Source organism: Megascapheus bottae, chromosome 8 (assembly GCF_031878675.1).
Source record: "Megascapheus bottae isolate mThoBot1 chromosome 8, mThoBot2.hap1, whole genome shotgun sequence".
In the NCBI taxonomy this organism is placed as follows: domain Eukaryota; kingdom Metazoa; phylum Chordata; class Mammalia; order Rodentia; family Geomyidae; genus Megascapheus; species Megascapheus bottae.
The window spans coordinates 24,686,736-24,709,428 of NC_143516.1; the positions used below are offsets into that span (position 1 = coordinate 24,686,736).

Here is a 22,693-nt window from a genome sequence, read left to right on the forward strand (position 1 = left end):
CAGTGCTGGAGTGTTTTTGACGAGAGCATACAAACTGGTAGATTCTTTTCAGAGAACACTCAATGACATATGGCAAAGGCCTGAAAACTATTTCCTGCTGGACTTCCATTGCCATTCTTTTGTACTGGCTCAAGCCAGAAATAGTTCAGAAGAATAGAGGTAGCTGGGTAATATATTATGGCATGTTTGTATGATGAAATGTAAAACATATACATTGATGGATCTCTAAAGAAATTTATATTTTTCTATGTGGAAAAAAGTTATCAATGAAAGATATGTGGGAAGGATAATGACAATGATTTTTTCTGAATGCCTACCAGAGGTCACACAAGATATCAAACATTACTAACATTAAGTCATTTATATTCATGGGTGTCTAGTTAAAGTATATAGTCTTGTTTCTTCAGATGAATGAAGTGGGGATCAACAATGAGAATTCTCTAGAAAGGAAATGGTAAAGGTGGAATGCAAACCTAGCTACAGTGTTTTAAATCTGTAAGTTCTTTACTGTATTTCTTATCCTCTATTGCTCCATAGAATACAGATAAGCAGAGAAGGATCTATAACAAAATAATAAATTCATTGTGTTGGTAATACTATGACTGCTATTTAAAAGTTTTAGATATTACTTTTAAAACAATCCTAAACTATAGATAATAAAAGTTTAGTATATAATATAGATATAATACAGAAAATGGAAGTTTAGGATATGAGCCAATAGCACTCAAAAAATGTTGCTATGGGTTTGATGTGAAAAGTGTGGGAGACCATATAAAAAAACTCAGTGAGTTTAGCATGGATAGCTTTATCATCAACCCAAAGAAACAGATTTGAAATAGGTCAGTTCTTAAAATCTCATGCTGACATTGCCAGTGTGGGCCAGAGTTGGCCCCATGGGCTTGTAGTTCAGAAAGCACAGCACGGCCGGAGATGAGCCTTCAGGATTAGCCTAGAAATTGTAGTTTAGACCACAGAGATTTTAAAAACAAAAATTACTCTAGGCTGGGAGTTTGGCCTGGTGGTAGAGTGCTTGCCTAGCATGCACTAAGACCTGGGTTTGAGTCCTTGGTACCACATACAAGAAAAAAGCTGGAAGTGGTGTTGTGGCTCAAATGGTAGAGCTCTAGCCCTGAGAAAAGTTCAAGGACAGTGCTCAGTCCCTGAGTTCAAGCCCCACAACTGGTAAAAATAAAAATAAAAAAAATTAAAAACCATTAAAAAATTGCTCTGGGTGGATAATGTGGAGTAAGAAACTAAAAATGCAAAACTTTGGAAGAAATGCAAATATTTAAGAAGGTGGCCACTGAAGAGGATTTTTTTTTAAATACTAATATAAGGAAGGAAGTGAAAGTTGAAGAATATGTGGCATCTTAGATCAATAGCTAAGTTACTTCTGAAAACAAAGCAAAGAGGCAAAACATTACATGGGATAAAGGTCAACAGATCTTAAGTCATGATTGTTTCATTTTTTTTCTTTTTTCTTCTTTTTGTGGATGATGGGGCTTGAACTCGGCCTGGGTGCTGTCCCTGAGCTCTTCAGCTCAAGGATACTGCCCTATCCTTGAGCCAAGCCCCACTTCCTGTTTTCTAGGGGTTAATTGGAGATAAGAGTCTCAGGTCCTTTTGTTCCTGGGCTGGCTTTGAACCTTTCTCCTCAGATCTCAGCCTCCTGAGTAGCTAGGACTACAGGCGTGAGCCACCATGTCTGGCTAAGTCATGATTGTTTCTGAAACATTGTTAGTAACTTCTGTTGGACAAGTGTGTACCAGGGATTAGAGAGTGAATGGCAGAAATTGTAGATCATGCAGGATAATATTTTTTAAATGCTTTGTATGCTTGCTATACCTAATCGGATAGTCATGTTATTAAGATATGCTTGACTGGATAAATTAATAACTTGAACCAAGTTGTAAAACACACTCAATTTACCTAATAAGACAGAATGTTTTTTTGAATAACTACAGCATATTAATTATTTGGTACAAATGAGAAGGTTTTTAAATACTAATAAGTCCTGTCTACTAATTATAGTAGGAGGAAACGACTGGGGACTGTTAAGAATAACAATTTTCTGGTAGCTTTGACATATTGGGTTGGTATCTCACGAACACCCTCATCTCCCAAAGGACTGGAGATCGTGTAACTTGAGGATCCAGCCGTATCACTGCCCTGAGTGAATGTGACAAGTCACCGTATCTCTCTAGGCATTGTTTCTTTTTATGAGATGATGAAGCAAAAACAACAACAAATGATCTACACATCACATCCTGATCTAGTTTCACCTTGAATTTCACACAATTTTCTTTCTCCCTATAATGTTTGTAAGAAAATCAGACAAATTGTCCATAATTATCTCAGTTTGCATTGGTCTAATCATCCGGATGTATGGGCTGCTTTGATGAATCTTTAGTGATCAGTTGCTCCATCTTGAAGTTTTAGAGATCTCATGGAGATTTTGATTTGCATGGTCTTTCCTCTCTCATTAGCTCACCTACCTGAGAAGGCTGTGGGTAGAGGGGAATGTGTGTCAGACTGCGAAATGAACAACGTGGCTCACTACTCCTGAAGTCATTGGTGAAAGCAACAAAAAGCAAACCATTGAGAGACTTGCTAAGTACTGTAGTTCATGTCTGTCATGCCAGCTCCTGTGGAGGCTAAGATCTGAAAATGACAAGTCAAAGCCAGCCTGGGCAGAAAAGTCCCTGGCACTCTTATCTCCAATTAAACACTAAAATGCTGGAAGGAGAGCTGTGGTTTATAAGTGGTAGGCTGGTGCCTTGAGCAAAAAAAGTTATGGGAAAGTGTGAGTTCAAGATCCAGGACTGGTATGTGCACGTATACTTATGTGCGTGCATACTGGTGTACACACACACATACACACACACACACACACACACACACACACTCACACCACACATCAAAGCAAACTAACAAGAACATGCAGTTACTGCTTCGATAATCTTTTCAGGAAATGTTTTCAGAACTTATTTCATTGCAAATAAAATGCTAATTTGTGATGGAAGTTCTTTAAGGCATTTACTCTGAACCTGTAAGATAAAAGCTTTAAGCCAGTTATAACAAGAACATCCCTATAGCTCACTATAACAGTACCCCTATGTTCCATTGCCCTTTATTGTGAATCAGACTAAGATGATGATGTCTTTTCAGTTTAAGATACCTTGCTAAAATGTCCTTAATTTTCTAAAATATACACTTGATCTTAGGTTCTTTTTCAGAGAGCTATATTTTCAATTTGCCCTTTTAAAGATAAGGTTTTTCGGTAGCATTAAAAAATGTCAGCTTTACATTTAAATGAGCTTTTAGTGAAAAAAAAAGAAATTAATGTCTCTTCTAAAGGTTTTATACTAAATTATTAGTGTGCAAAACTACAAGGAATTCAGTAATTATTCCTCATGAAAAATACAAAAATCACTGTATTTAATCAAGTAGAAAATTAGATGTTAAAGAAAAATGTACCTTGGTTTAATGTGTCAAACCACGTGAGAACCACGTGAAATGATTTCTATATTATAGTAGTCTTTGCATATGTAGGATTAAAAAAAGAACATCCCATTCCTGCTCTGGGCTTGAACTCAGGGCCTAGGGCTCTCATACAGCTTTGTTTGCTCACAACTGGCATGCCTCTAATTCTGGCTTTTTATGGGTTGAGTAGCTATCAGAATCTCAGACTTTTCTGCCTCAGTTGATTTTGAACCCAGATCCTTAAATCATTTCTGCCTCCTGAGCAGCTAAAGATTACAGGTATGAGTCCCAGGCACTCAGCTTGGAATTAACATTTTAAATTGTGGAATTTGCATTCACTGAACTTTAATGGCATGTGAGTCAAATTCTCTATTCCAGTTCTGGTGCCAATCACATAACTTTAGTTCACAGGCACATCTCCCATCTTTTCACGACCTCCTCCTACCCCCAGAAAAAAAAATATAGGACACACACAGCTGTTTGACCAAGAAACATGAAAGATGAAGGTTAGAAAGGTTAAACTGTGCATAGACTCAGCTATTATTATGGCTTCAGTTAAGCACAGAATCTTTGGCTTAATGATCAGGCATGTTGTGTCTTTTCCAAGCTTGGCAGCTCAATGTAATTAGTATACTAATAGTGTTCTGATTTGACACAGCCCAATTCTGGAGCTCAATAGGGCTTGTCATACACCATTTGAATGAGCGCTTTGGCATCACTTAATGTTTATCATTTTTATGTAAATATCATTTGGCCTTCCCTATCAACAGACTCAGCAAAAACTTTCCAGAAACAACTTTTAAGGTCTGCATGTCTACTAGCAAAAATTCATTAGTACTCTGAAGGTATAAAGAGCATGTTGCATCCGGATTGAGACATATCCGTTCCCCATACTGTTTGTTGGGGGAATTTGGGTGGGATGCATTAAACAGGCTGAGGCTTGTTTCTCTTTTAGATATAAACCACACACACTCACATACCATTTAACTAGAAGTTCCTTAGTTGTCAGAGAATGTCATGTGCCATTGGCGGCCGAGTAAAAAGATTTTAAAAGCATCAATATGCCCACTCAACACTTTTAACAAGGAACCTAAGTTGGCCTAGCTTCATACCCTACCAGTGGAGAGAAATGGATGTGGGGATGTTTCACTTTGCAGACATGAGAAACCCATGGGAAAATACCACATTACTTCCTATCGGAGCAAAATCTGGCCCTGTATCCCATATTGTGGCTGGCAGTTTCCTGATCTCATTCCCACTCAGGAGAACTCTAAGATGCCCTCAGAAGTTAGCGCTTGGCACCCTTTTCTTTCCAAATCCTAGAAGAGAGAGACACTGGATTTGTGTCCAAATGTAGTGCTTCATTCCCAGCCCTCACACCATGCTGAACTCAGTGCTGGGTTTTGTGAGGAAGCATGGCACATTTCTCTGAGTCCTTGGTCCCTGTAAGGTCCTAAAATCATGTTACTTAGACTCCCAGCTCTTCCTCAGATGCTGCAGTGGCAAAGAGAGGCTGCAGCCTTAACTGCAAGCATTAGAAACAGTGACTTTTCTTCTCAGCTCCCTGCAGGAATAAGTGGCTGGATGCCCTCTCGTAGAATCTTTCCTTCCTTTCTTGCATTCTCTTTCATATTTAAAATGAACATGAGGAGAAATGCCTAGTGATAGAAACAATTTAACTTATTTAACGATGTGCCTATGATTTGTTGTTGTTAAATCAATAAAGATTCATGTTGATAGACTTACTTTGGCTCTCCAAAAAGTTTACCATAATTAATCCAGTTTCAGTGCGAAATATGGTTGGGTGATTCATGTAATCAAGTAACGAGTAGCTACAGACGGAACTCAGCTATGTGGCATACCACTAGATGATGTGAGTCACATTCCAGCCTCTTTGTTCAAAAGGAGATGGAGTAGAGAGTTTCATGGAAGATCTTAGAAGTGAAAGTTCTGTGATGTTTGGACCAAGCCTTGAGATGTGGATCATCAGAACTCTCAAGAAGGGATAGGATAGGATAGCAAGGGTATTCATAGAGAATTTTGACTAGGTTTCATATCTACACAATCCAGATTGTTCTAAGGAATAGCAGATGAAAAGGCTAAGAGCATAAGATCTCCATTTTCTTGTTATGGTGGACTTTATTGTAAATGGCATCTTATTTTGTTATCATGGATCTGGCTGTTCCTGATATTCTGGAGCACTTAGAGATGACTTTGGTTTTGTTTTTTACTGTCATCAAATAAATCTACACATAAGAGTATTTGCCACTATATATTAACCAACATTTCTTACTTTCACATAGCATAAAATATATAGGCAAATCTTAAACTTCCATTCAGGTTCCAATGTGAAACATACTGATAATAGAGTGGTTAATTCAAAATACCTGTGTTTGTTGTCATTACTGAGTACACAAGGTGAGTAAGAGACAGCGACCAGTCGCAAAGCTTCAGTTACTGCTATTGTATTCCACTGTGATATTAGAATTTTCAGGACTAGATTATTCTTTCCCACTTCCTATCAAGGAAAAGGCTAGTTAAACCAAGCAAGCAGGAAGTTTGACCACAGCAGGAAGTAAGCTAGAGTTCAGCTCCTTGGGGGAAGTTCATGTCATCTCCCTCAGTTGTATTACATCACTAATAACTGTTCAGAGAGGAAAAAGAACAGCACTCCCACAGGAAGTGCCCCAGTCTCGGGTAATAAAGAGCTCATTTGCCAGTATGTTGCAAATGGAATATGTCAGCATCAAGAAAAAAGATAAATTAGGCTTGCATTCCCTGGTCAAGTTTGATGTCAAGGTCAGAATGAGGCTAAGGAAACCAGGCCAACTTTCATGGCCTGGAAAGTAGAAGTCCGGAAAAGGACTAAGTCATTAGTCCAGGCTAGATGAAAAGATAATGTGAGGATCAATGGTCTGGATATGGATTGGATTTGGAGAGCTGGCCTTCCTGTTTCCTTAACATTCTTTAGTGTTACTTGTTTACCCTTAGTCTTTGCACATGAAATCTCTCTTGCTAAATCTTTTGAAGTACATGCATGGTTTTATGCTGCCTGATGCTAATATTCAATTTATTTTTATTTGATGCTACTGGGGATTGAACTCAGGACGTTATGCTTGCTACGCAAGCACTCTACCATTCATGTCACTCCCCTCACCCTGCCGTCTGAGTCTAAAGACATAATATTATTTTCTGAATTTAAAAATTAAATTCAGGACAACCATGCCCCATCTGTGATTTAAGAATAAAAGCCAGTCAAAATTATGTTCATTTAAAAAAAGGAAAATAATATTATGAAATAAAAGACTTGTGTCTAGTACTCATAAGATGCTTGTAAATTTTGATTGAATTAAATGGGATGTTTGTAATACTTAAAGAATTATCTTTAAACATAATTTCTGCATGCTGTTCTAAAGTCAGTTTAAGACATATGGTTATAAATAATAAATTAGTATTTATTTTAGGAGAGCCATTTAGGAATTAATTAAGCTTATTATTTCAAATGCTATAGCTGACATTTCGGTATTACAAACCTCACTAGTTTTCCTCAATCTCTTCAAAATCATAAATGTTTTTTGTAGCCAGGGGCAAAGGACTTAGAATGGGTCATCTTGGGTTGAAAGCCTATAGTCAAAAGTATGGCCTAATTAACAAAATGGGGATAGAACTAGAAAAATATATAGAAAAATATATTTTTTAAATTTTATACATAGGGATTGAAGATTTGGGGAAATTTCTTGAATGTGCCGATTTTTTCTAATGCAGGCATAGCAATTGCACACCGAGTGACTCCTTTCTGATTCAATTTCATAAATTGGAACATGAAGAAGCACCCTCTAGTAGATAATACTCAGAAATCAGCACTTAATATGGCAGTAATGGTTATTGCTGTCATTCTTTACATCTTTAAAAATAATTAAGCATTACAGCACAGGCATTATAAAGTTCCCCTCTCACCATTAAGAGGATATTTGAGGTTTGATGTAATTTAGCAAATTACATTATACAGTAGTTAAGGTTTTTATGCAGTGAAGTAAAATGTGTCGTAGTTAAGCACACTTAGCATAGAATGCATGGTACAGAGTTACATGTTCCAGCTGCTGCCAGCTTTGTTCCAGTGTCATTATTGCTTTGCAGGCTGACGTTCCTCAGGGAGTGATTCGAGTGCAAGCTCCCCATCTTTCGAAAGTTTCCATGGCAATACAGCTAACTGAAGAACTAAAAGCCAGTGATGTACTTGCCAGGTTTCTCAGCCAAGAAAGGTAGAGGCCTGTTTTGTTTTAATTATTCTGGGGGATAACTCACTTGCTGTCCTTTTTGTGTATGGGGAGGGTTAACAAAACCTATGGGGTAGTATGAAATGCTGAAAATGTCTTTCCTTCCAGCATCTCAGACCTGACAATTAGACTACTGGAATGAATGGATTAAGTCTATTGGAGTTAGTTTGGATTCAAGTTGAGCTCTTTCTTTCTTTTTTTATTTTTTGGCAGGACTGGGGTTTGAACTCAGGGCCTTGTGCTTGCCAGGCAGGCACTCTACCATTTCAGCCACACCCTCAGCCCAAGCCTATTTAAAGCAGGAAGTCCAATTATTCCTTCATTGTGTCTACAGTTGGTTTAGCAAATGAGATCAGTCCATAGTCTTTCTACAATATGTTGATTGGAGGTTAATTACTATTTGTAGAAAGTTACTAATTAGGATACAGTGAGATGAAAACCAGGACAAGATGCTACTTTTTTGATGAAATAGATAATGAACAACAACAAAAAGGAGTGTTGCGATGTAAAAGCAGAGAGCATGAAGAACTGAGGGAAGACAAGCTGCCCTTCAAGCTCTGAGATCACAGAAAGGGAACAAACTGTCTTCCTTTAGGACAACCAGGCCCTTCTGGATTATCCACAGCTTCTTCAGGAGCCACAGGCCTCACTGCCTCTCTAGGGTCTGTGCGTTCTGACGTGTCTTTTCTTGACATTTAGAGATCTTAATGAGTGTATTGGGATTAATGCACACCTCCCCCCCCCATCTCTACTCACTGAAATAAACTAATTTTTTTTTTTTAAAAAGGAGATGTAGGGCACAGGCATCTCAGTGTATAAATGCTCTATTATGATCTTTCCTGAATGGAATCTCCTCATTCTAAACTCATGGGTGGGGTGGGAGGGTAATGGGGGAGGGGCAAGGTCTTCAATCAAGTTGTCCAGCATAGCATCTCCAGTTTTTAACATAGTACTGGAAGTATTCTTTTATTTGTTGAATACCCTTTGTTAGATGTAAAACTTATTGGAAAGTGTCATCCTGCCCCCCCCTCCCCAGGGAGGGGGGAAGTGATCAATGGAAAGAAGAGATGATTCTCCATTGCTAACAGATGGTGGTGAAATCAGAAAGAAGCTTAATGTAATAGCTTAGCTTTTGGCACATCAGTGTTCCTAGCAGGAACACTGAGAGGTTAAAAACCATCACTTCTGTTTTATGGATAAGAAAAGTGAGGCTTGGGAGGAAACATACTGCTTATTCACAGGTAGTAGAATTCGATTGTGAGCCGGGGCATCTGTCATCCAAGGTCCAAGACTAGTCCTTTAACCTTTCTCCATGCCCAGCAGCCCCAGTGGCCAGAGAGTAAGATGTTATTGAGCCCTAAAAGCAATGAAATCTTTAGGGTTGGAGGGCTAGTGGAACTGGAATTTCTCAGAGCTTTGTTTCTTAATTGGTGTCTAGTTCTACTTCCTCTCAATTCCTTAGCTTAACTTAGCAGATATCACCTCCCCCCCACCTGCCCCGTATACTCAGTCCATTCCCTCTTAGAACTTTTTAAAAATTTTTGTCCATTGTGGGGCTTGAACCTGATCAGAGCCTGGGTGCTGTCCCTGAGCTCTTTTACTCAAGGCTAGCACTCCACCTCTTGAGCCACAATGCCACTTCTAGCTTTTTCTCAGTAGTTTATTGGAGAGAGTTTCACTTTCTTGGCCAGGCTGCCTTCAAACTGTGATCCTCAGATCTCAACTTTCTGAGTAGCTGGATTACAAACACAGCTACCAGTGCCTATCTCCTTCTTAGAACATTTTTTTGGAGATCTGACTGACTTCAGATGGCTTTTCCAGACACCATCAGTTTACACAATTAAGACTCCATCAATTTCCACAATAGTTATTTCTCTATTTAATGACAATATAAAGATATTACACAGTGATATGATGTTACACAGTGTATGACACCTCAAATATGTAGAGATATAGGATGAAGTTCTAGTGGACATCTTGTTATGGAAAGCTTTAGCTATGTGATCATTGCCCTTCGCATATTTAATTTTTCTTCTTGTAGTGCATTTATTAAATAAGTATTTGTTTTACCCATCCTCAGGCTATTTCTTCTTGCTTGGAGATGCTAAACACACACACACACACACACACACACACACACGCACACACTTTTTTTTTTTTAATCTCTCTCAGTCTCCATCTTTCATTTGTAAGAGTGGCTTGTAATAGGAATTCTTTAATGATTTTGTCATAGTAGGAAAGCAGCCAGGAAGTTCCCAACAATGGCAGTTTGGACCAACGCTGTAGCTGAAGCCCTAATACCTATTGCCTCAAGTATTTCTCTTCTACCTCATTCCTCTACTTCTGTCATTTCCATTGCACCAGTGTTGGGGGAGAATAAAAATGCTACTCTTTTTCATCCTTATTTTCTCTCACCTTCACTACCAAAGCCAATGAACACTAGAATAACAAAAATAATCAACTTGGGTTAAAAGGTTAATACCCTGGGAATTTGGGAATTGGGAATTTGCTGATATTATGTGAGTGCTGACCTATCCCAGAAAATTGAGTTCAGGTTTCTGAAAATAAAACAAGAATAGAGATCAATCAAGTGTGTTATAACATTCAATTTTTATAGTAATAAATGAATTTTTATACTTCTAATGTATGGCGTTATATAGTAGAAGTAAAAATAATAATTAACTGATCTTGATCTAGCTTTGATTAGCAAAAAAATAGGACTATATACACAATGGAATTCTACATAGCCAACAGACAACATAAAATAATGGCATTCACAGGGAAATGGATGAATCTAGAGCGAATCATGTTGAGTGAGACAAGTCAAGACCTAAGGAACAAAAGGCGCATGGTGTCCTTAATATGTGACTATTAAGTCCAAAGAGTACAAGAGCGAGGACTCAATAACTGCATACCCAAAGCTATGGACATGGTAATGGAAATATAAACATAACTATATAGACATAAAAACCTGACTCTATAGACATAATGTTTTATTTCTTAAATTAATATGTTTCTATGACATACAAACCCTTAGCCTAATTTTCATTAAGTTCTAAATACTAAGTCCCAGTGATTGTAAATAGAGATTGCCTCCTTGAACACTTGTTTGTTAAACTTGTCATTTAAAATATGATGTAAAAATCAACATTAATAAATTTAAAAAATACTTAATATTTCACATATGTAAATGTAACCCCTCTGTACATCACCCTGAAAATAAAATTAAATTGAAAAAAATTTGAAGCAAGCAAAAAAAATAAAAAAATAGGACTGTTGTTTAAGATATGGTGGCAGGTGGTACTTAAGTGTGAAGGCAAGCCATTAAATGTCTACTGAGGAAAGCTTCCCTTGTGCCATCTTCTTCCTAGTATGTAGACTCAAGTCAGTCCTGCTTCTCAGTTCTAGAGTCTGTGTCTTCAGGTCCTTTTCTCAATAGAATTCAAATCTTTCCATGCACCACAGTCTACAAAGGACATTTTAAAACCAGATTTTTCAACTTCCTCCCAGCACTGTGGCACACTGCATCTGAATTGTTGACACTTTTCTAAAGTAATTGTTTTATGGAAGGCTTTGAACGTGAATTGAATTTTGTCAATTTTTGTGTTTGAATGTAGTATTCTAAAAAAATATCCCAATGCTTTATTCTCTATTTTGCCCCTGATTTGTTGTATTAAAATGTTCAAATCTTGTATAAAATTCTCTGTACTTATGGATTGCATGAGATGCATCCATACATGGGTATACCATATAACATTGAAATCAAGATTTATATAATCCCTCAAATAGTCACCGCTGCTTTATGGTGAAAGCTTTGAAGAGTATGAATTTGTGGATACAACCTCCTTGGCAAAGTCTTCTGAGTGGTACTTTGCTTCTTTGTTGTCAGAGTGTATGTACCTCCCACATTCAAAACGCCAACACAGGACTGAATCATTTTTAATTCTCCATATTCCTCTTGAACACAGTTGCCACTGTCAGCCCAGCCACCCCATAACTAATATGGAAAAGGGTAATGTGAAATCTGACATAGAAACTTGGCCCCTACGCACATGTTAATAAATTCATTGGCTGGGAAAATGTTAACAATTAATTTTACAAATTGGGAGACTGACTTATTATTTTGCTTTCAGATGGAGGACTGCATTTGTTTATTTTAATTTACAGGTGTGACATTTTTATTACCTATTCAGCACATTTAGCAGATGGGACAATACAAATACATAGATAATTACAGTATCTAAGTTATGAATTTCCTATACCAGCTAGAACTCCCGAAGCATGTGAAAGTGATTTACATGCAAGCTGTTTGATGATATAACTAATGAGCTTCTTTTGTCCCCAGTAGTGATGTGGCCCAGACTCTGAAGAAAGGAGAAGTTTCTTTGTATGAGATTGGAGGAAATATTGGTAAGATCATTAAAAATACTTCCTTGGAATTCCAGATGCTGATTTGATATTGTGAGTGTTGTTATTTATATCTTTGGAGAAAAACAAGAAACCTGAAAATAAGTTAAGTCTAGGAAGTGGTGCTATGCCTCAAGTGGTAGAGTCTTGAGCTGAAGAGCTCAGGGACAGTGCCCCCAGGCCTACAGTTCAAGGTTCAAGCCCCACAACTGGCAAAAAAAAAAAAAAAACAAAAAAACAAAAAACAACCAAGAAAGAAAGAAAAGAAAAAAAAAAAAAGAAGTCCAAGATTCTGAGAATTTTCTCTTTCATTTGAAGCCTGAAGTTTTGTTATTGTTGGTTATTTTTTTTTTTTTGTCGGCCGTGGGTTTTGAACTCTGGTCCTGGGCGCTGTACCTGAGCTCTTCAGCTCAAGGCTAGTGCTCTTCCTCTTGAGCCACAGTGCCACTTCTGGTTTTCTGCTGGTGAACTTGAGATAAAGCCTCATGGTCTTTTGTGCCCTGGCTGGCTTTGAATCTTGATCCTCAGATCTCAGCCTCCTGAGTAGCTGGGATTACAGGTGTGAGCCATCAGTGCCTGGCTGAAGCCTGAAATTTCTTTAAACTTATTAGTAAAGATTCTTTAAATATTAATACATTTTTGTTTTAATTCAACTATTTCACTATTAGATCTTAGCAATTTAATTTCAGTTTTCTTAGTGAATTTAAAACTGTAGTCATGTTTAATGAAAGTGAAGAAGATTTTAAGGGACCATATAAAAACATACAATGAGATACGTTTCAGCTTCCCTAATTTAATTTCAAATCCACTTATTTAGAGAAGAACTTTCTCAGTGATTTGTGCAACCCTTCACGGGTTATAATGACTAAGTATTTTGAAGTACAAAGTTTTAGAGTTGAAATGTTTACCCTGTGTGTTAATGGAATACCTTCTTTCATCTTTAGGGGAACGCTGCCTTGATGACAACACCTACATGAAGGATTTATATCAACTCAACCCCAATGCTGAATGGGTCATCAAGTCAAAGCCAGTGTAGAAGCTGGGAGCTGACATTCACCCTAAGAATTTCCATAGTCATTCTTGCCGGGTCAAGAGTGTACATAAAAGAAATGATGGGAATCCTATTTTTCAGCTGTACTCAGTTATTAAGAAGTGATACCCTCAAGCCTTAAACAACAACAAAAACAATAGGCATGCTGCTGCCAGACTTATGCTAATTATCCTTAGAAAACAAATACTTCTGGAGTGAGAAGGGGCTTAATTAGCTTGTGGGCTGTTTTTATTTACTTTTGAAATTCATCCAGATATGAGGATTTTTTTGGATGAAAGTATGTTTTTTAACCACTCACTTTTCCTTGTGAAAAGCACATGCTCTGAAATATATATGTATATACACATATATACATATATATTTCTTTCACCTTTCTTACTAATCTATGTCTGCCTTCCTTCAGTCAAGTTTGATCTTTAACCAAAAACAATAACAAATACTAGGTTTTATAAGTCATGAAGACAGCCTACTTTAAAACATACCTAATCCAATGAAATTCTTGGGACTACTGAATTGTGGTATTCCAAGCTTGTGAATCATTTGTCCCAATAATTTCTTTTTTCCTTTCTTTTTTTTTTTTTTTTTGTGGGTCATGGGGCTTGACCTCAGCCCGGGCAGGCACTGTCCTGAGCTCTTCAGCTCAAGGCTGTCACCCTACCAAGCCCACTTCCTGTTTTCTAGACGTTAACTGGAGATAAGAGTCTCAGGTCCTTTTGTGTCCGGGCTGGCTTTGAACCTTGATCCTCAGATCTCAGCCTCCTGAGTAGCTAGGATTACAGGCGTGAGCCACTGCACCCCGGCACAGGCTTTGATTTCTTTTCTCATTTATCTGATCTGTGTGCATACAACTCTATCCTTGATCAAGAAAATTGGCCTGTTAGAAATTGCCAGTTATCACTCCATTGTTCAATACTTTCATACCAAGAACAAATTAAAATGCATCTACGTGAAATAAGAACTAGCAATAAACAGAATGAAAGAAATCCAAAGAACTATGCTCTTTCAAAAGAAATTTACAAAATCAAAGCTGACTTGACTTGTTTCCTATTCACTTAATAAATATACATAATAATGTGACCTAGCAAACAATTGGAGAATGTATTGCTAACGCGGGATATCTTTCTTTTCTTCTTTCCTGACTAAGACTACTGGACAAGTTATACTACTGGGTATGACACAGTCATGTGAACAAGTTTTTGTTTTTGTACTTCTTTTAAATTAGTACATTTACTAAAATGTTGTGGACAGTACGCTTCCCAGGGATTTTTAACACACAGGCCACATTTGGAGCCAGAGATAGCCTCTATACTGTAAATATAAGAAATGGAGAGAGAAATGTTAACTATTTTATGAAGTTAAGAGTGTAGTAAATAAAAAGGTAATGTAAATGAATGTTGTGCCAACTGTGATACTTTTAGTCCTACTGGAGAGAAAATTACATATTCTCAGACACTCTTGTTGTCATTGATAATTAGGAAAGAAAATAACCTCAATGGGACTCAAAAATTTTTAGCAAATAACTACAAGAGCAGCCTGTGGGAATGGTCACTAAAATAACTTTCTGGTGATTTGTGCCATTTTTTTTTATTTAAAGAAATTTCGCAATTAAATGACTTTTTTGAAATTATCTTCTCTTGGAATTATTACATTTACTCCTGTATGTTCATGAGTCTACTTTTGTCTTTTAAGGACATTTTAAATTGACAAGTGGTCTATTTTTATTACTCAGTGACATATGCTCCTATAATCTTGTATAATTTCTTTAATGTTTGGAAGACATGAGAAAAAAACTTATTACCATCCTTAGACCTTTTCTTCACGTGAATTTCTATTCTTTTGACTTCCAAAGCACACTTTAGTCTACTTCTGATTTTTTCCCTGCCAGAAAAGGGAAATGGTTTTAAGAGAAACTGGTATAAAACAAAAACAGTATTGAAGGGACACAACTTAGGAAACTAAAGATTAAAGTGAATGTAAGGATTTAAACAAATGTTTTTCTAAGGCAAGTCTACACACATTTACTCTTATAGGAGCTGCTGGTGCTCATGGAAGACTGGTTTCTGGCTAATATTTTGGTGATGTTTCCCCTTTTCTGAAGGAAATCAGTATAATTCTTTGTACTCCTGTGTTGTTTTTTCCATTATGCTATTACAGAATCCAATATAAATTTCTTGTTGAGTGTCTTTTTGGAAAAGCAGTTTATTTTATTGACTTCATGGGATTTTTTTTTTTCATTTTTTTCTGAAACTCTTTTGTATGAGTGTTCTTGACTCCTCACCTACTGGTCGGTAGGTGGCAGTGTTGGTCAGGGATTCCTTTGAATGCACTCTACTAGAAATCTGAGCCCAAGTTCTTAGAGCCTGAGTTCACAGTGGCTGAAACTCAGCAATCTCCAAAGCAGTTAGCTTTAAAAGTGCAAATCATATTGTCTTTTTTTTTTTTTTTGTTAATCCTGGGGCTTGAACTCAGGGTCTGGGTACTGTTACTGGACACATTTTGTTCAAAGCTGCATTCTGCCACTTGAGCGGCAGCGTCACTTCCAGCTTTTTCTATGTATGTGGTACTGAGGAATTGAACCCAGGTATTCGTTCATGCTAGATGAGCACTCTACCAGTAGGCTATGCTCCTGGCCCCATAATGTCTTATGTTTCTCTATCTATCTATCTATCTATCTATCTATCTATCTATCTATCTATCTATCTCTGAGAGATATAGCTATCTCTCTATAGAGATAGCTATCTCTATCTCTATCTCTGTATATTTCTGTCTCTATCTCTGGATATATAGAGATCTTGCTTTAACCCTAATCCATTGAAAGAGGAAGAAGGAAGGAATCATTTACTGGATGCAAAATTACATTTTGGGATACTCTGCCATCTAAGCAGAAGGATTCTGAGTGGAAACCAGGAAAGTTAGAGTGGAAACCAGGAAACCAGTAAAATAGGAGATTGTTGATAATAAAATAATAATAATAGGAAATGTTATATCAGATAACACTTTCAGGTCAAGTGAGGTCAAGACTAGGTGTTTATGTTTGGATTTATCTATGTCAAACTCATTTTTAAGTGGCTTAAGTAAAATAATAAGGCTGGTCTAGTGAAGATAAGGGAATGGAAGAATAAACTGCGTGTAGTGGAGCATACCTGCAATCTTAGGACTTGGGCGATAGATGCAGAAAGGTTGTAAGCTCAAAGCCAGCCTTGGTTGCATAGTGAAATCTGGATTTAAGTCCATAAATAAATACATTGGATGGTATGGAAGTTCCAAATGAATTATGGGAAGTATAATAGGCTGTATGTATGGAGAGCTCAAATAGTAGACGTTTTTTAGAGAAGCTAGCTCAATGCCCAACAAAACAAACATCAACTGCTTAAAGATAGTGACATTTTTTTGGGGGGGGGCGGGGGTTGCCAGTCTTGGGCGTAAGCTCAGGGCCTGAGCACTGTCCTTGGATTTTTCTCAAGGCTAGAGCTCTACCACTTGAGCCTCAGCACCACTTCTGGTTTTTTCTAAGTATGTGGTACCAAGGAATCGAACCTGGGTCTTCATGCATGCTAGGCAAGCACTCTACCACTAGGCCAAACTCCCGGCCCAAGATAGTAAAATTTTAAAGAAGAAATGGGAAGACTTGAACATTGGACAGTTCTTAGTTGTTGAGCTATAAGGAAGCTTACTAAATAAGATGCTATCTGAAAGATTATGAGGTGTCCTTCTGGTTAAATGAATTGTTGGGATGAATATACTTAGTGTTCTTTGAAGCTTAAATGTCTGAGTTAACTGATGTGACCATGGGTAGGTTTCTTACCTACACCTTATTTTCCATTTTGTATAAAGATAATAATATGAATACTTTTCAGTCCCATAGTAAAATTAATCCATATAAGATCCGTGGCACATGCTATATAACAAGGTTCAATAGATAAAAGTGGTAGTGGCTATCTTGATCAACTTTATCAATCTTAGAAATTATCTCAGAATTTCATTCTAATGCTATCTTTCATTCCCCCCCAACATACCGAAACAGAAAAGATATAGCACATACAAGTATCAGATTACAGTAAACAAGAGAGAGGCAAGAGTGAGCAACAGCTATATTTAGAAATGATTCTACCATCTCCTGTGGGAATTCCTTTTTCCAAGTAAGGAATTATTTCTTAGATACTTAAGATGTGTGGGGGTGGGGGCGGTGAGAGCATTTGATCCTGGGGCTCAAATTTAGGACCTCTATACTGTATCTTGGCTTTCTTGCTCAAGGCTGATGCTCTATCATTTGAGCCACAACTTTGCTTTTAACATATTTTGAATGGTTAATTAAAGATAAAAGTCTCATAGACTTTTTCTGCCCAGGCTGACTTTGAATCATGATCCTTAGTGCTGAGCTCCTGAGTAGCTGGGATTATAAGTGTGAACCCCCAGCAAGAACTGTCTTTTATTTTATGTGGAGTATCTAGTTCCAAGTCCACACCACTTTACTACTTTACCTGCATATCTCTGACTTCCTTGGAAATTCAGGAGCATGAAACAAGGACAGGGAATTGCAAAACATCTTTTGTCTTTAAGTGAATGGACCTTCATGTTACAAGATCATTTGCTGAACTGGCAGAATTCTCTCCTTATATTTCAGGTACTTTAGGCCAGGAGACTCATGAAGAAAACAAATCCTTATCTAGTTTTCCATACTTAGGCACTCACGTTAGGAATTAGGCCCCTGGTGCCCGCTGTTCCCTCTAAGAGAGGGCATTGTTTTGCCTTTTTTAAACCTGGCACCTCTTAAATCTCATTTTAATATTTTTAACAACAGTCATAACTTTCCTTCTCCTATTCCTACCTTGGCATCTGGACTTGACATCAGTTTCCTTTTTCAATTCTGATCTAAGAATCTTAGATCATGTGACTTGCTGGTTGAGAACACCAGTAGTCTCCATATGACCACATTTCAGGTTGATTTTTTTTCTTCTTTCCATATATTTTTTATTGTAATTAATAGAAGGGTTACATTATATTCACCAGATAGAGGGTGCATCACTTCACAAACATGGATACCCTTTCTCATGCCTTAGTCCCCATTTCCCTCCCCCCACCTCACCCCACCCCTCATCTTGTTTTCCCCCTTCCCTATCCAATTTCAAATAACCAAATACACATATATACAATATATCAGATAGCAAGGTGAAATACTGTAACAATATGAGATAGAGGTTGATTTTTTTTCAAGGTTTTTGTGAATATTTTTTCTTCTTTTCACATGTAGCTTCTTCAACTACTTAAGCAGACTGGCTCCAAGACAAGACACATCCTTGGCATTTACAGGCAAAGCCAAGACACACTGGCTTTGTCACAGCAAGCTTTCCTTCTTGAGGATTCAAGGGTTGATTTCTCAAGTGAAGGAAGGAGCTCAGATCAGCTTCAGAGAAAGGGCCTGGCTCTCCCTGCCTTTACCTTTTTTGATATTTACCCCTCCTGGCACTTAGCAGCTGAGTTCGGGGTCTTATTGTGTCTCCTGAAACCTTTACAAAGTGACAGCTTTCAACTAATCCCTGCCTTAGGTCACTTCTCCCACCCCCACCGGCCCCCAGTGAATGCCACAGGAAACATGGCATTTTCCTAGAGGGAGGTTCACAGAATCACCCAGACCCAATTCTGAGCAAACCATCAGTTAGAATTTTCTTTCCTTAACCAGACTGTACGACTGTACTCTTTTTATGAATACAAAAAGAAAAGGAGAATGATTTGATTGAATCCATCACCTCTGCCATTACAACTCAAATTTCAATAGAGGAAATCTTGGGAGGGGGAGCATCTTAGTTTTGGTTGTTTGCATCTTGACAAAAAGAGAATTCTACTGAAACACAGCAAGTTAATTATGGAGAATGCATATATATATATATGTACGTGTGTGTGTGTGTGTGTGTGTGTGTGTGTGTGTGTGTGTGTGTGTGTGGTGTATTACCTTTTGTCTTAGGGTCTTTAAACACATTCTAGATTTCTAGGATGTATTTCAAGGATTGTATGTGTCATCTATCCTCATGCTTGTAGGTGTACCCATTGTGGACTGAACAATGTGGACTGGACAAGTGAGCTACCTCCCAGTACAACAGGTCTTTGGGTCTAACTGTGTAGCTTAGGCTGGCATAGAATTTACTAGGAAGCTCAGGCTCAAACTCTTGTTCTTTTTTTCCTTAGCCTCCCAAGTGTAACATCTTTTATTCTTTCAAAAAGCTGTTTTATTGTTATTGTACAGGTGATATACAGAGGGGTTTCTGTTACATAAGTCACCTAATGACATTGGACAATGTCACTCCTTCCCCCACTCCCTCCAGCTTTTGCCTCCTGTCCCCACCCACAGGTTGTGTAGTTCCTTTTCAGCATCGTGGCTTGTGAGTACCACTGCTGCATTTGTTCACCTTTGTGCCTCATTGCTGCGTCCCCTCTTAGGCTCCCAAAGACAGATAAATGAACAAGCAAGACAGAAAGAAAACAAAGCAAAACAAAAAGTAATGAAAACTAACCTCCTTTCCAATTCCTGGAGTTCATTTTGATAAGTAATATTTTTTCAAGTTTTTAATTTTATTTTAATTCTTTTTTATTGTAATGTATAGAGGGGTTAGTTATATTCGCCAGATATGGGGTGTATTACTTCTCACACATTGACACCCCTTTTCATCGTTTTGTTCCCATTTCCTCCCCCAACCCCCCCAGTCATCTTGTTTTCCCCCTTCCCTTTCCTATTTCAAATAAACAAAGAACATATATACAATATACCAAGTACCAAAGTCAGATACAGTAACAATATGAGGTTAATCAAAGTGCAAAAAAGAGAAGAGAAATAACAAAGTACATTAAAACAACAATCACATAATATAAAGTTCTTGTTTCCATATCTTGGAGGTCCTTTCATTTAGCCTCATCCTATATGGCCTTATGTATCTAGGTTTTGAGCTATTGTAATCCTCTGCTAGGACAGTCCTAGGTGTGTACTAATTATTACAAATGAGGGAAACCATGGAGCCTATATTCCTTTGGTTCTGGCTTACTTCACTTAAAATGATATTTTCCAAGTCTTTCCATTTCCTTACAAATGGGACTATGTCATTCTTTCTGATGGTAGCATAGAATTCCATTGTGTGTAAGTACCACATCTTGATCCACTGATCAACTGAGGGACGTCTGGATTGGTTCCATATCTTTGCTATGGTAAATAGTGTTGCAATGAACATGGTTGTGCTAGTGGATTTAGTAGGCCCTTAATTTTGGACATTTGGGTAAATGCCAAGTAGTGAATTGCTGGGTCATAGGGGAGCTCTATGTTTATAGTCTTTTAAGGAACTGCCATACTGCTTTCCATAATGATTGAACAAGTTCACACTCCCACCAACAGTGTAGTAGTGATCCCTATTGGTCATATCCCCACCAGCATCTGTTGTTATTAGATTTCTTGATCATGGCCATTCTAACTGGAATGAGGTGGAGTATCAAAGTTATTTTGATTTGCATTTCTTTTATGGCCAGAGATGTTAAGCATTTCTTCATGTGTCTTATTTCTTCTAGAGAAGTCTCTCTTTAAGTCTTTGGCCCATCTTTTAATGGGATGGTTGTTTCTTTGAAGATTTGTTTTGGAGAGATCAATTTTTTGAGCTGTTGATATATTTTAGATATGTGGCCTTTGTCTGTTGTATGGTTAATGAAGATCTTCTCCCACTCTGTGGGCTTTCTATTTCACTTGCTAGCTATGTCCTTTGCTATATAGAAGCTCTGATGTTTAATGGAGTTCCATTTGTCCAAGCTTTCTTTAATTTGTTGTGTTTTTGGGTCTTGATTAAGAAAGTTTGACCCGTGCTAAAGAGACCTAGTGTATCTCAGATTCCTTCTTGTAAAGTTTTCAGGGTATCTGCTTTTACCATGAGGTCTTTGATCCATTTGAAATTAATCTTGGTGCAGGGTGACATAGAAGTATCCAACTTTAGCTTTCTGCAGGTGCTTAACCAGTTCTGCTAGCACCACTTGTTGAAGAGGCTGTCGTCTTTCTTCCATTCTATTTTTTTGTCTCCCTTATCAAAGATTAGGTGGCCATAGATGATAAATAATATTTATCTGATCAGATGCATATAGGCATTGTGCCTTTGTGCTCCTTTCCTACAAATAACCTGTTTTGCTGGGAGCAATTCCTCACACCTGTAATCCTAGTTACTCAGGAGGCTGAGATCTGAGGATCACAGTTCAAAGTCAGCCTGAGCACTAAAGTCCATGAGACTCTTGTCTCCAATTATCTGCTAGAAAACCATAAGTGGTGATGTGACTCAAAGGGTAGGTCAGTAGCCTTGAGCTCAGGGACAACTCCCAGGCCCAGAGTTCAAGTCCCATGATCAAAAAAAAAAAAAATAACCTCTATTGGTCTCACTGCATGTCAAGATGCAAATTGGAAGCAGAAACAATTAATTTAGTTGGAAGGAAGAGCATATAGGATAAGTGTATTAAGGTTTTGATTTTTTTTTTTTTTCCTGTGGCTGAGAGTGGGCCTAGTGGTAGTGTGTTTTCCTAGCATGCATGCAGCCCTGGGTTCGATTCTTTGGTAACACCTACACAGAAAAAGCCAGAAATGATGCTGTGGCTCAAATGGTAGAGTGCTAGCCTTGATAAAGCCCAGGGACGGTGCCCAGGCCCTGAGTTCAAGCCACAGGATTGGTGAAAATAAATCTTCCTCTGATATTTCGGAGGGGTACATTCAAAACAGAGCAGTCGGATTCTTAAATGTGGATAAGAATTTATTATTTTTCTTTCATTGCATCACCAATGAGTAGATAATATTCTTAATACATGCAACTAAAATCCCTTGGTTCTTTTCCATTTATATATGTGTATGCCAGCACAAAGCTTTTTCGCCTACAAATGTAAAATGCAGTAAAAGATTTTAATTATGGCAATGATACCTGGTTTTAGAATTTTAAGTTTTTTTATGTCTAACATCACTGATATCTGTCTTTGGTAGATCATTATCTGTAATGATTTATCGGCTAATGGCTATTTTGCATTTTTTGACAGCAAATAATTTTAAACAATCTGATTCTTTAAAAAATTTGTCACCTGATTGTTGTGTTCATGTACTTTTTCAATTTCTCGTAAAAATGCTAGAAATGATTACTTTCTCAGAGAGTAGAAAAATATTTAAAGGTCTTATTCATACTTCTATTACTGGTAGTTGAGTGATAATCTCACCATAATTTTCTTTATTAAATTTATGGGTAATGAAATAGCATCTTGCTATTTTAATTTGCATTTCATGGGTAACTAATGAGGCTAATCTTATCTTATATGTTTATTAGTAAATTCTTGAAAGGATCTAGCTCCAAGCCTTTAGTTTGATTGGCAAACATGCTAGCACTGAGTCATATTCATATATAGTTCTTTATATTCTTTGATTCTCCATACTAATATATAAACTATATGTGTAGAAACTTAGGTTTAATCTACTTGTCAT

General features: G+C 37.5%; 1 protein-coding gene across 6 annotated transcripts in view; it reads left to right on the top strand.

Moving 5' to 3' along the window:
• Arhgap18 (Rho GTPase activating protein 18) overlaps positions 1 to 14,845 on the top strand; it is a 178,555-nt gene extending 163,710 nt beyond the window's left edge. For 5 of the 6 annotated variants that reach the window (XM_090338145.1, XM_090338147.1, XM_090338143.1 and 2 more), the window contains exons 13-15: positions 7,621 to 7,745; positions 12,106 to 12,170; positions 13,112 to 14,845. In XM_090338145.1, coding sequence (XP_090194271.1) covers positions 7,621 to 7,745; positions 12,106 to 12,170; positions 13,112 to 13,203 — 282 coding nt within the window. In that variant the 3' untranslated portion in view covers positions 13,204 to 14,845. The remainder of the gene's footprint in view (positions 1 to 7,620; positions 7,746 to 12,105; positions 12,171 to 13,111) is intronic. The other variant, XM_090338144.1, reaches the window with a different exon arrangement.
• The last annotated feature ends 7,848 nt before the right edge of the window (positions 14,846 to 22,693 follow it).